The sequence below is a fragment of the Procambarus clarkii genome, chromosome 13 (genome assembly GCF_040958095.1).
Source record: "Procambarus clarkii isolate CNS0578487 chromosome 13, FALCON_Pclarkii_2.0, whole genome shotgun sequence".
Taxonomy (NCBI): domain Eukaryota; kingdom Metazoa; phylum Arthropoda; class Malacostraca; order Decapoda; family Cambaridae; genus Procambarus; species Procambarus clarkii.
Window position 1 is genome coordinate 43,033,446 of NC_091162.1, and position 13,951 is coordinate 43,047,396.

Sequence of the window (13,951 nt, forward strand, 5' to 3'; positions counted from 1 at the left end):
TGAACAAATTAAAGATTCTCAGCCAAGTGTTTCTGACTGGCAAAAAAGAAGAAAAAATGCAGAGATTAATTGGGGAGAAAGCAGGGCAATGCTGTTCGATTGGACATTGTCTGAGTTGGGTGTTCCAGATAAAGGTAAATTAAATATTGCTGTATTCATTAAGGTTATACTGTATAATAAGCATCATATGCAAATTAATGACACTCTATTAATACATTTAGACTTCAGATTGTTTAAAATGTTAGGTATACAGTATTTAAAATTAGTATAAATAATTACCCCTTTTTTCATCAGGTAAAGTTTGTGTACAATGTACAAATTGTGAGGCAAGCATCAAATGTGAAGACTGTTTTGCATTTTTGTGTCACATTTGTGACCAAATGCAACATTTTCTCATGCCTTTCCACCACAGATTATATTGGAAAAATGGCTTTTATGAGCCATTAGACCCGACACAAACTGTGTGCCCTGAAGGAAATATCTTTCACTGGAGTAAGTATACGATACCTGTATAAAATCCGTACTTTGTTCCGAGATTACTTCTACTTCCCAATCCCAGTCTAGAGCTACGATTATCTTGGTATAACAAAATAAAATGAATAAATGTTTCATTTCAGTCATTACAACATTTGGAGAAGTCTTAAAGTTTAAACCTGACACTTGGTTTTATAGATTGATTTAATCGTCTGATTGTTTCTTTTCTGTGAATTTCTCAGTCATTATCTGGAGAATAATGTCAATATTTTGTACAATCAAGAAACAATGAAATATTCAGTCTGAAATTCTTTTCCATAAAACTCATTTTGTCAAACTGTCTTCCTTTTCTTTGTTACCAGAACCTGTTGTACCAGCCCAACCACCAAATTCTTGCCCCAACTGCACAGATTGCAAGTTTAAAATTTCAAGCTCCAGCAATCTCTGCATCTTCATCACTATAATGGGTAAATAAACTTTAAAATTTACCCTTTTATTTCCATTACCGGATATTCCTGAATCACAATACATTTTGAAATTTTTGTTGCTATAAATGTTAATTTTTACATCACTATTTTAGCAAGTCGCCACACCACTCAATGCACTGTATTTTAAACTACAGGAAGGTATGACCTCTATACTCCAATCTATACATGCCACTGTGGATATGAGCATCAACAACTAGGCAAGACCATGCACAAGTCTGGTTTCTATTCATCATTAGGAAAGAGCAGCACATTCTACAGCACCAGTCTGCTTGAATCATGGCACCATATAAAAAGAAATTGTCCCGGAACATCATTTCGGGCATTAGTCACTGCACTGGAATCCTTTGGTGCTTCTCGTGGGCGTGTATGTTTTGATACCGTTATTCTTAATATTTTCAGTTTTATATTTCAATACAAAAATTATCAAAATTTTGTAGTAATGTATATTCATTTATTAATAATTAGTTTTTAATTTTGTTCAAACACAAAATGGAATGTTTTTTTTGTTTATTTATCTTATGTCATAATATGCATTTTAAATGTCACCATCTAAAAAATTCTATTCCTAGATTGGACCCATTAATTATATAACTTCGAAGAGAGTGTTCTTCGAATGGCGATTCCAGCAATATGAGCTGAGAAAAATTAGAGGAGAAGCTGACAATGAGTGTCCTGCTTGTGATAAAACCCCTTTAGCAGTACATATTGATGGCAACAAGAAGCTGTATCGCTACAACAAAGTTGGGAGGTAATAAAATGTGCTTTACAGATACTTAATGTATAGTATTCTTTTGTTCTCTACACACACTATATTATAATGAATTATATTGTCTTCAAATTAATGTTCTTATAAATAAAGTATGCACATATAAATATACATTGTCATATGACATATTTTTTAACTGAGTATGTCTTTATAGTTTGCCTTTCAATTGCATCCATATCATCATTTTATTTATCTAACACCATGTAAATTTTTGTTTTATGTAAAATTTAGCAGTGCATCAGAATTCTTCATATAAAACATTTTTTGATACCCCATTACCCATTGTTTAATATTATAGTGGTTACAGACAATAAATAATTATTTCTGAATTATCATTGCAGAGGTATCAGAAACCCCTATTATTCTGATAGTATCTTCAGCAAAGATGAAGATGTTGGCACTATTGCCAACATCTGGCACTATCATCTGTTGGCACTATCATCTGTTGGCAAAGATGAAGATGCTCATGTTGGCACTATTCAGAGCTTGAAAACTAAGGTGAGTTTTATTATATATTGAGAAATCTTCAATTTTACCTAATAACTGTTTGGCGACTATAACATATGGTGGCCATTTTTGTATTTTTTCATTATAGTTTATATATATTGAATAAGGAAATATAACCCATAGAAATTCTTATGTGCAACAACAATGCCTATCGCGCAAAATAATCTCTACCTTCTACCCGTCCTACATAATTATAATCATGCTCACCAACTGGTTATTTAGTTACTATAAATATTTTTGTTTGACAGAGTAAGCACACGTGTGGAGTGTCTACATGGAAAGCTGCTCAAAATAAGCCTCTTTCATTCCAAAGTTTGGATGAAACAGGAATCAGCATGGCCTCCTGTCGACATGGTATTATCCTCCACACCTTGAATATGTATCAAGGAGAGCTGTACAGTTATGCCCACTATTTGCAAATTATGTATTTCAAATACGTAAAGTTTATTTGTCAAGACATAATTTGCAAATATTGGCCATGGGCCTTAACTGTGGCTCAGAAACAATCACATTTTCACATTGGTCAAGCAAAGCCATTTTTAGGAGTCCTACATGCAAAAGGACATGCTTGGTATTGTCAGGTAAATAAAAATATAACATTACATTTATGTATACTAATGTATACATTTATGTATACTAATTAAATTTAATGTAATGTATACATTACATTAAATATAATAAGTACAGTTTGTGTAAAAAAATTTAAGATTTCTGATTGTTTAAGATTAATGATATACGTATCATTTAATATAGTAGGAGGCTTTTAATTTTTGTACAATAATTTTAATTTTTTTTTACTGTATACTTTTATGTTAAAGGTATTGTATGGAGGGCGGTGGCAAGAAGGAAGTGGCATGACTTTAGGGGAAGAGGCAGAGCAAGTGTTTGCATACCTCTCACGATACAACTCTACAACTAAAAACATGCTGAAAGCTGGTATTTGTTTATATGGTTCATCTGATCAAGTTTTTTATTATTTTACCTGCCCTGTAATCAGTATAATGCGATTTGTATTCAGTATTCAATAAGTATCAACTCCCTCAAATAATCAATAAAAGAATGACAACATATTGGTCAAACTTGAGTTGGTCGTGGTGAGTAAAGGTATGTTATGAAACTGTTATTAATCTATGCTCTTCAAGATGTTCATTGCTATAAATATTTTTCTCAGAAAGAACAGAAGAACTCACAGAGGGTGCAGTCTTTTGGAACCATCGAAAAATTGATGGACTGGCTCGTGCATTAGTTACTCGACTCAGAAAGGTACTAAAAATAATATATATTTATTTTATTTATTTGTATTTATTTTGAAACTTATTATAATGCATTTATATGTGAAAGGTATTATAATGCATTTATAGGTTAGTTATGTGTTCAGATCATGTACTACATATATTTTCCATTATAAATTAGCGACCATTTCCTTGAATTAACTGCTTGAACTTTTTCAATATATCAATAAGGTTAATTTGTATAAAGTATATAGTATTTAATTAACCTAAATGTATGATTCCGAGATATATCAAATGTGTTCACAGAGAAATCACAGTATCGTGATATATCACGGGAACTGTGATGAGGGTTTGAACCCCATGCACTGAGTGCTCTCAGATGCCGGCACTCGGACAGTTATCTTGGGCATAGCATTTTACCCCCTGCATATTGTCCTGGGGACCATTCAGGCTTGTTCGCATTTGTGTTCCTCACGTGTGCCCCAAAGAATGAGGTGATTTGGTAAAATGCTATGCCCAAGATAACTGTCCGAGTGCCGGCGGTGGGGTGGTTCAAATAGCCTCGGCTATCACCTCATTTTGTCCGGTCGTGATGGTCAAGTGGATTAAGGCGTCTTGTACATACCAGTTGCGTTGCTTCTGGGAGTATGGGTTCGAGTCACTTCTGGGGTGTGAGTTTTCAGTTGCATATTGTCCTGGGGACCATTCAGGCTTGTTCGCATTTGTGTTCCTCACGTGTGCCCCAAAGAATGAGGTGATTTGGTAAAATGCTATGCCCAAGATAACTGTCCGAGTGCCGGCGGTGGGGTGGTTCAAATAGCCTCGGCTATCACCTCATTTTGTCCGGTCGTGATGGTCAAGTGGATTAAGGCGTCTTGTACATACCAGTTGCGTTGCTTCTGGGAGTATGGGTTCGAGTCACTTCTGGGGTGTGAGTTTTCAGTTATATATATATATATATATATATATATATATATATATATATATATATATATATATATATACATATATATATATATATATGTATGTATGAGTGTGTGTGTACATGTGTATTCAACATTAATAATTTTGTAACTAGCGTCAAACATTGTTATTTGCTTAGCTAAACGAACTAGAGGGTTCCGGTCCTGAACCGATTATGTGCCTCTGTAATCCTTTACACCACGGCCCACGGGATGGGTATGGGGTGCATAATAAAGAAAGCAATAGAAGAAATTGAAATTGCATAATACGGTTATTGACATTCAATAATAGTAAGATAAAGCAATGAGGACCAAATGGGAGACCAGTGATCAGTGTCTTGTATCCCCTGCAATACCTCAAATCCTACGTACCTCACTGACAGGCTCCAGTATGTTTCTGTGAATAATTCAATTTCTCCCACCCTACCCATCAACATTGGTGTTCCTCAGGGCAGCATACTTGGCATACTTGGGTATCCTTTGGAGGTGCTTATCCAGTTCTCACTTGAACACTGTGAGGGGATTGCCAGTTATGCCATGCAGTTATGCAATGTATGAATCTATCTATAAGCCCACCAATCTTTGTAAAAATTTCTTGTATGGATGTACCTTACCTAAATAAACATTTATTTATTTATTATTTATATTTAGGATTCATCAACTGCCAAAGATATTCACATGTCAGTATAATTCTGGCGAGAGAGAGGTTTGGGAAAAGCCGTTATACCAACTAGTCAGCAATAAGGGTGATATTTGTGGGGCACAGGCACGCTCGGCCTGGCCCATTAACCCCCAACTGACACTATAACTACTAGCTACTAGGTACATGAACATAATTACATAATTTACGTACATAATTTAAGGTACATAATTACTAGGTACATGAGGACTGGCCATTGTACTATATAGACCTGAAAAAGTGTAACTTAGCGACAACAAGAAAATATTGAATCACAAGACCACCGACGACCATTCCCTTACCCTGCCATAAACACTGAAATTTGACACCCTACCTCTGGAGCCACCCTGACCACAGGTCCACTAACTACATTTCCCTCCCTCCAACTCTGCCTCCACTTACATTGTACACACACATATTGTACACCACGCAAGTGTGGACTAGTGTGTAAATCTTACTGATACCACACTTAACCTTTATTCTTTCTCAATGTGTTGTATAAAAGGATCTGATTATACCGTTTCATTTCTAACTCCTTTTCTTGGAAGAATGCCACATATGATCGTACACACACACAAGGTCTGTATAGGGTATAGGCAAGGTCTGACAAGGTATACTAGGTGAGTACTAGTTGAGTACTTACACACAAGATATTCTAGGTGAGACTTGGTGAGTATACACACACACGCAACATATACTAAGTTAGTACACCCAGAAACAAGATATACTAGGTGAATACACACATACAAGGTATACTAGGTGAGTACTAGTTGAGTACTTACACACAAGATATTCTAGGTGAGACTAGGTGAGTATACACACACACGCAACATATACTAAGTTAGTACACCCAGAAACAAGATATACTAGGTGAATACACACATACAAGGTATACTAGGTGAGTACTAGTTGAGAACTTACACACAAGATATTCTAGGTGAGACTAGGTGAGTATACACACACACACGCAACATATACTAGGTTAGTACACCCAGAAACAAGATATACTAGGTGAATACCCTAACACCAACCTCCTACAGTACACAACACCAACCTCCCACAGTACACCTCCCACAGGTAACCCCAGTACCAACCTCCCACAGTACACCTCCCACAGTACACCTCCCACAGGTAACCCCAGCACCAACCTCCCACAGTACACCTCCCACAGTAACCCCAACACCAACCTCCCACAGGTAACCCCAACACCAACCTCCCACAGTACACCTCCCACAGGTAACCCCAGCACCAACCTCCCACAGTACACCTCCCACAGGTAACCCCAGCACCAACCTCCCACAGTACACCTCCCACAGGTAACCCCAACACCAACCTCCCACAGTACACAACACCAACCTCCCACAGGTAACCCCAACACCAACCTCCCACAGTACACAACACCAACCTCCCACAGTACACCTCCCACAGGTAACCCCAGCACCAACCTCCCACAGTACACCTCCTACAGGTAACCCCAACACCAACCTCACACAGTACACCTCCCACAGTAACCCCAGCACCAACCTCCCACAGGTACAAAATGAAGCCATGAGAATTATCTTAGGATGCCCAAGAAATGCTATGATTGAGAAAATCAGGATGGAGTTGAATCTGCAGAGTATTGGGGATAGAATTGCAGAGATAAATGTAGCTTCTGCCATTAGATTAATGAGAGGTGGGGGAGCTAATGAATTGGCCCTCTCAGTTCAAAAGGTGGGAAGTACTGAACAATGTATGATGAAGAAAAGAGCATAAATGAATACCTTATGTTCTAATGTTATTAAGTATGATGTTATTTCAGAGTGTATTGCTGTGCCCAAGAGAAAATTTACACCACCATGGGAGGATTGTAATGTAGATGTAGTAATTACTCCCTTGCAAAAGAAAAAAAGTATGTATGAAATAGGAGAGCTGAGGGCAACATATGATTGTATAATTAGAAAATTGCCTACAGAAAACACTCTACTACATGTATATTGTGATGGGTCAGTAGCTAGGGATGGGAAGGCAGGATGTATATGTTCTTAACATTCTGAAACCTATATTGTTTGCTGATGATACTACACTCATCTACTCCAACCCCAACCCACATACACTAAATACTCTAATGTTGTTAATAATGAACTAAAAAAAGTCCACTTATGGATGTCAACCAACAAACTAACACTTAACATAGAAAAGACCTACTACATCTTATTTGGAAGCAAATCTACAAATGCAATTCAGCTTCAGATGACAATGTAAACATTAGCAATAACAATGATGGAAAGTTTCTTGGTCTATTCTTAGACAAGAGACTCAACTTCAGTACCCACATACAATACATAACTAAGAAAGTCTCTAAAACAGTTGGTATACTCTCCAAAATCAGATATTATGTACCTAACCCTGCTCTCATCTCTCTATATTATACACTAATCTATCCCTATCTCAACTATGGTATCTGTGCATGGGGTTCAACCACTGCAAACCACCTCAAGTCCATCATCACCCAGCAAAAATCTGCTATCAGAATAATATCTAATTCTGCTTTCAGACAACACACAGCCCCCTTGTTTAACTCCCTAAACATGCTAAACATAATCTCACTCCATAAATTCTCTTGTGTCAACTACATTTACAAAACCCTGTTCTTAAATGCAAATCCTGCTCTGAAACTCTTCCTGGACAGATGTAATAGGACCCATTATCACCACACCAGAAATAAATATCTCTTTGATATCCCCAGAGTTAAACAGAGTGTTGATTAAAAAAAAAAAAAAATAACAGACATGGGTTGACAATAGAGGGGTAAGGTAGGTTAGTGAATTTATTAGGTAGTGTTTAGTTTTTATCTTAAACTGGTTGAGAGAGGTACAGTCTTTAACATGGTTGGGAAGATCATTCCACATTCAGGGTCCCTTGATTTGTAGAGCATTTCTAGTTTGATTAAGTCGTACTCTTGGAATATCAAAACTGTATTTTTTTCTGGTGTGGTGCTCATGGGTTCTGTTACAACCTTCAATGAAGCTTTTGAGCTTATATGTATGTATTTGTAATGTATGTATGTAAACAATGTATTTATTATCATTTATCAATTCTGATAGAAATTACCTACTTAAAATTATCTGTTAGATTAAGGACCTGCCTGAAACGCTGCGCATACTAGTGGCTTTACAAGATTGTAAATACTGTACTATTCAATGTATTCTCACAACCCCAATGTACCTACTTGTATATATATAAATAAAATAAAATAAAATATTGTGATGGGTCAGTAGCTAGGGATGGGAAGGCAGGATGCAGTATGCCAAACTGAATTCGTGCCCCCCTTGAGGGACTTGAAGTAGAGGGATAGGGATCACAGGATAAGTATGGGTTGCACAAACTACTGGTAACAGGATGAGTATGGGTTGCACAATTAATTACTACAAAGTGGTTGAGTATGGGGTGCACGTAAATGAAGACTCCCAAGAAGCAAATCAGAGATCAGCCCAAGCTTCATCTTGAGGCAAAGCTCAATGCCTTAAGCCATATTGATGCTCTGTCCACAGAGCATTCTCTCTCTCAAATCATAATAGTACACTAATGGTTCCCTACACCACCCCTCAGGTGCAGCTGCAGCAGGCTTGGGTGACATGATGACTATGGGGTGCACAATAAACTAACACTCACAGAATGAGTATGGGCTGCACAATAAGCTACCTCTCACAAGATTAGTAATAAAGAAACATTAATTTTTTGGGTAGGGTGACTGAAACTCATCCTGGGGTAAAAATGTTTATTTAAATTTATTATAGTTAAATGAATTTAGTAAATTATTCCATATATTGTATTATAAGTGAATTGACACTAAACTATAAATGATACTAATAAGGTTTTAAAAATGAAAAACAGTAAAAATCCTTCATGTAAGATATGGAAGTTGAAAAGTAAATTAACTGTAAACTAAATTATAAACTGTAGACATAATATAAAGTATTATAAGTAAAATACCTATAAACTACCAAATAATAAGGTGTAAGGAACCATTTCTATTGTTTGTCCTTTTTTACCTGTTTCCTCAGGTATTTTAAAATTCCCATTCCGTTGTTACTACACTGTTTTCCTGGTGTAGTTCCCTGTGGTTCAAATTTTACTACTTGTACTTCTTGCTGTTTCTGAATGATTGCTAATGGTAGCCCTTGTTGCACCGGCGGAACTTTTTGTAAATGTTCCACCTGCGGAACTTTTTGTAATTGTTGAATTTCTTGCACCTGCGGTACTTTTTGGACTTTATGCACCTGCTGCACTTGTAGCTCGTCAGGATTTTTTTCCAGGGCATTATCGCTATCACCTTCTGATCCTAATGTAAGTTTATCTGCATCAAGCTTCCTTGTGCGTGCTGGAAAAAAAATAAAAATAAAAAATAAAAAATTTTGAAATGGAAGATCCTGTGTAACAAATTTAATCAGTTACTATGATCGAGCCACAGAAATTTTACAGGAAAGATATGGTTGGGTTGACTGCATCTATCTGGACCTAAAGAGGCATTCAATAGAATTCCACATAAGAGTTTGTTCTGGAAACTGGAACATATTGGAGGGGTGACAGGTAAGCTTCTAACATGGATTAAAAAATTTCAAACTGATAGAAAAATGAGGGCAGTAATCAGAGGCAATGTATTGGACTGGAGAAATGTCACGAGTGGAGTACCACAGGGTTTAGTTCTGGCATTCATGGATAAATAATAAATAAATTGTTCATGATTTTTTTAGACAAAAGCTAGAATATGCAGCAGTTGTATGGTGCCCATATCTTAAGAAGTACATGTACAAACTTGAAATGATACAAAGACGTCATGGGTGTCATAGGGGCACCAGCACACTGGTTTGCTAAAGGGCCCTTAATGCTGTCGAGACCTTATGGGCCCTTGGACCCATTACGTTAAGACATAGTGCTGTATTGGGCCACACACTTTTTGCCATATACATCAACGACAGAGATGATTGAATTGAAATTATATATATATATATATATATATATATATATATATATATATATATATATATATATATATATATATATATATATATATATATATACATATATATATATATATATATATATATATACATATGTATATATATATATATATATATGAGAGAAAATAATAGGTGGTGATATATTTATATATTATGTGAACTACTTACACAAAAAGAAGTTAGTGGTGAAGATCTTCTTGTCCTCTTCTTGTATTACATTGTTTGGTAGGATACCATGTGTCACCCGTGCTGGTCCTTTCTTGTAATAGATAACGATTGATTCATACCCACAGCCACGCAGATATGTTAGCTGAAAAGCAAATAATATTTAAACAATAACACTATCTGGGAAAATGCAACAAAATAAATGTTTGAAGCATAGCTGGGCATGTGCAATAGAACCCATAATAGAATCACAATACCAGAAATAAATATCTTTGATATCCCCAGAGTCAAAGTTATTCTGTGTAAATACTCTATGCAAATAAAGGGACCTTGTCTATGGAACTCACTCGCTAACAAATTTAAAAACTGTCCAACTTCTGCCATTTTAAAAAATAAAACCAAAAAGTACCTAAATTTTTTCTTGATAGTTTCCTAACTAGTGTATTAAACTCGCACTGTATCTTATGAAATCTAATGCCAGAATATATGTGCCTAAACCATACAACTTTTCCATTGTAATCATTGCTATCACCTTATATCATGATTGTTATATTGAATGCATATCTTACTATATTATACCTTGAAATATTCCTCAAATTATGCTACAATTTATATGTTGATAACCCTCAAATTTTAATTTAATGTACATAGTAATCTTTGTGATACTTTCTTACAATGTACCAGCCAATTTTTTCCATTTAAGCTTTAAATTGCCTATTTAAAATTATCTGTTAGATTAAGGACCTGCCCAAAACACTATGTGTGCTAGTGGCTTTACAAGAATGTAAAAACATCAATTCTATGTACTCTCATAATCCCAGTGTGCTATCTTGTATATAAATAAATAAACAAATAGTATGTAAGTACTGTACAGCATTATTCATGTTGATTCTATACCTTATCAAGCAAGTTCAGCATAAGAAGAATACAAATGAATACAACAGATGTAGACAAACTTCAATACCTGATTTTCAATCCTTCGTAGAACCCGGCTTGCTGTATTTCGTTCTAAAGCCTTCTTGCCTTTAAGTAGAAAACGGGCTTCCTCTTCTTTCTTCATTAATTCTCTACTGTTTCGGAAGTCACACTGGCAGAACTTGCAAACATTGCTTCGGACATGCACACATTGTTTGCAGTTTGTGCATCTCCTCAAGAATTTTCCCTGAAGACCTGAAGGAAATAGTTTCTAATAAAATACTTATATTCAAATGACCTATGCTGCAAAAATTATAAGTTAAATTGTTGTTAAAATGTACTACAGTAATTAAATATATTATTTAAATTATGAAATAATCTACATTAACACTAGTGAGAGCAATGTTAAAAATTTTAGGACTGCATCTGGAAATAACTTTAATTTTGGATGTGATTAACCATGCTGTAACTCGTATAACAAAACTGAGAGGAGTTGAATCCAACAGCCTGATTGACCAGGCTGTTAATTTCAAGCGAATACTATATTATTGGAAGAAAAAAAAATTATATATATATATATATATATATATATATATATATATATATATATATATATATATATATATATAATCAATATTGTAACTTTTTTTGTGTAATGACGTTTTCAAATAAAGTTAGATAAATATACACACATACCAAAAGAATAAGGGTGGTAGGAGAAGAAAATATGAAAGTGTTCAGTGAGGATCCACAAGGTCTTCTCTGAGTACTCTTTATTTTCTTCTCCGAGGCTATGGGTCCCTACACTTGCACCAGAGGTGGTACCCCTCATATATATATATATATATATATATATATATATATATATATATATATATATATATATATATATATATATATATATATATATATGTATATATATATATATATATATATATATATATATATATATGTCGTACCTAGTAGCCAGAACTCACTTTTCAGCCTACAATGCAAGGCCCAATTTGCCTAATAAGCCAAGTTTTCATGAATTAATTGCTTTTCGACTACCTAACCTACCTAACCTAACCTAACCTAACTTTTTCGGCTACCTAACCTAACCTAACCTATAAAGATAGGTTAGGTTAGGTTAGGTAGGGTTGGTTAGGTTCGGTCATATATCTACGTTAATTTTAACTCCAATAAAAAAAAATTGACCTCTTACATAATGAAATGGGTTGCTTTATCATTTCATAAGAAAAAATTTAGAGAAAATATATTAATTCATGAAAACTTGGCTTATTAGGCAAATCGGGTCTTGCATTGTAGGCTGAAAAGTGAGTTCTGGCTACTAGGTACGACATATATATATATATATATATATATATATATATATATATATATGTACATACATACATACATACATACATACATACATACATACATACATACATACATATATATATATATATATGACAGTGTCAGATTCACCACCACCATCAAACACCACCAGCACCATACACCACCAGCATCATACACCAACAGCACCATACACCACCAGCATCATACACCACCAGCATCATACACCATCAGCATCATACATCACCAGCATCATACACCATCAGCATAATACACCACCAGCATCATACACCATACACCACCAGCACCATACACCACCAGCACCATACACCACCAGCATCATACACCACCAGCACCATACACCACCAGCATCATACACCACCAGCACCATACACCACCAGCATCATACACCATCAGCATCATACACCATCAGCATCATACACCATCAGCATCATACACCATCAGCATCATACTCCACCAGAATCATACACCACCAGCATCATACACCACCAGCACCATACACCAGCATCATACACCATCAGCATCATACACCATCAGCATCATACACCATCAGCATCATACTCCACCAGCACCATACACCACCAGCACCATACACCACCACCATCATACACCACCACCATGTCAAATGGACAGTGTTAACAAAATTATTCCCACATACTCCGTCACTATGTGATGGAGTACACATAGAACAGGGGACTGTAACAAATGTTCTAGCATAAAACTTTGTACAGTTTAGTAATTTCTTACCATTTGATGTACTAGGTAGATCCATGTTTGGTGAAGTTTTATAGCTGGAGCTGGAAGATCCTGTCGAGATGACTTCTTCAAAGAGAATAGCTTCAACACACATTGTGTCTTGAGTCTACCAGTACTTGGCCTACAGTTACCAGATCTGATTTACAGAAACTAGTGAACTATGGAGATAAGATTGTTAATAATATACTTTTTTTGAGATTCATATGACTTGCAGCTTAAAAACCAACCTTATTTTAAAATAGTACACTAAAGTACATAGCAAATTGCGAAATTCGTAGTTTTTTAACTACTTTAAAGCTAAATTCTCAAGCTTTGAAAATAAGCACAATTTGCTATTTTAAGCGGAATCTGGCAACTCTGATTTAGCATGTAAACATTGACTTGCATTCACAATGTAGTTATTTATTTTTCAACAATTTAAAACGAGTTATGAAAATACACACATTGGTACATTATTGCAAAGGCACTATACTATATATATATATATATAAATTGTTGCAAGTCGAGCAACAAATATTTTACATTGAACAACAAATGAGATTGGAAAAGCAGTATTGCCAAAATAGACCCCAGACACACCCTGTGGGTAGTAATGGACCCCCATACCGACCCTATGAGGGGTAGTGGACCCCATAATAACACTAT

The 13,951-nt window shown here is 35.4% G+C and overlaps 2 protein-coding genes across 2 annotated transcripts; one reads left to right on the top strand and one right to left on the bottom strand.

Moving 5' to 3' along the window:
• The first annotated feature begins 334 nt into the window (after nt 1–334).
• Nucleotides 335–3,836, top strand: LOC138364478 (uncharacterized). Its single transcript, XM_069324121.1, has 6 exons — nt 335–492; nt 837–941; nt 1,097–1,326; nt 1,532–1,710; nt 2,070–2,226; nt 3,774–3,836. The coding sequence occupies exons 1-6, from the start codon at nt 381–383 to the stop codon at nt 3,834–3,836; spliced, it is 846 nt and encodes a 281-aa protein (XP_069180222.1). The 5' UTR covers nt 335–380.
• Nucleotides 3,837–8,888: 5,052 nt separating this feature from the next.
• On the bottom strand, nt 8,889–13,410 carry LOC138364510 (uncharacterized). The gene is made up of 4 exons (XM_069324156.1): nt 13,298–13,410; nt 11,241–11,446; nt 10,280–10,421; nt 8,889–9,471 (listed from the first exon to the last, which is right to left on the bottom strand). Exons 1-4 carry the CDS (start codon nt 13,398–13,400, stop codon nt 9,122–9,124), a joined length of 801 nt encoding a protein of 266 aa, XP_069180257.1. The 5' UTR covers nt 13,401–13,410; the 3' UTR covers nt 8,889–9,121.
• Between the last annotated feature and the right edge of the window lie 541 nt (nt 13,411–13,951).

Excerpts from the sequence above, each read along its gene's own strand:
- LOC138364510 (XM_069324156.1), bottom strand. The coding sequence starts at position 13,400 with ATGTGTGTTGAAGCTATTCTCTTTGAAGAAGTCATCTCGACAGGATCT. Across the intron at positions 10,422-11,240 it reads TACGAAGGATTGAAAATCAG|CTAACATATCTGCGTGGCTG; the intron begins GTATTGAAGTTT and ends TTTGCTTTTCAG. Across the intron at positions 9,472-10,279 it reads CACCACTAACTTCTTTTTGT|CACGCACAAGGAAGCTTGAT; the intron begins GTAAGTAGTTCA and ends TTTTTTTTCCAG.
- LOC138364478 (XM_069324121.1), top strand. The coding sequence starts at position 381 with ATGCAACATTTTCTCATGCCTTTCCACCACAGATTATATTGGAAAAAT. Across the intron at positions 493-836 it reads AGGAAATATCTTTCACTGGA|AACCTGTTGTACCAGCCCAA; the intron begins GTAAGTATACGA and ends CTTTGTTACCAG. Across the intron at positions 1,711-2,069 it reads CGCTACAACAAAGTTGGGAG|AGGTATCAGAAACCCCTATT; the intron begins GTAATAAAATGT and ends TTATCATTGCAG.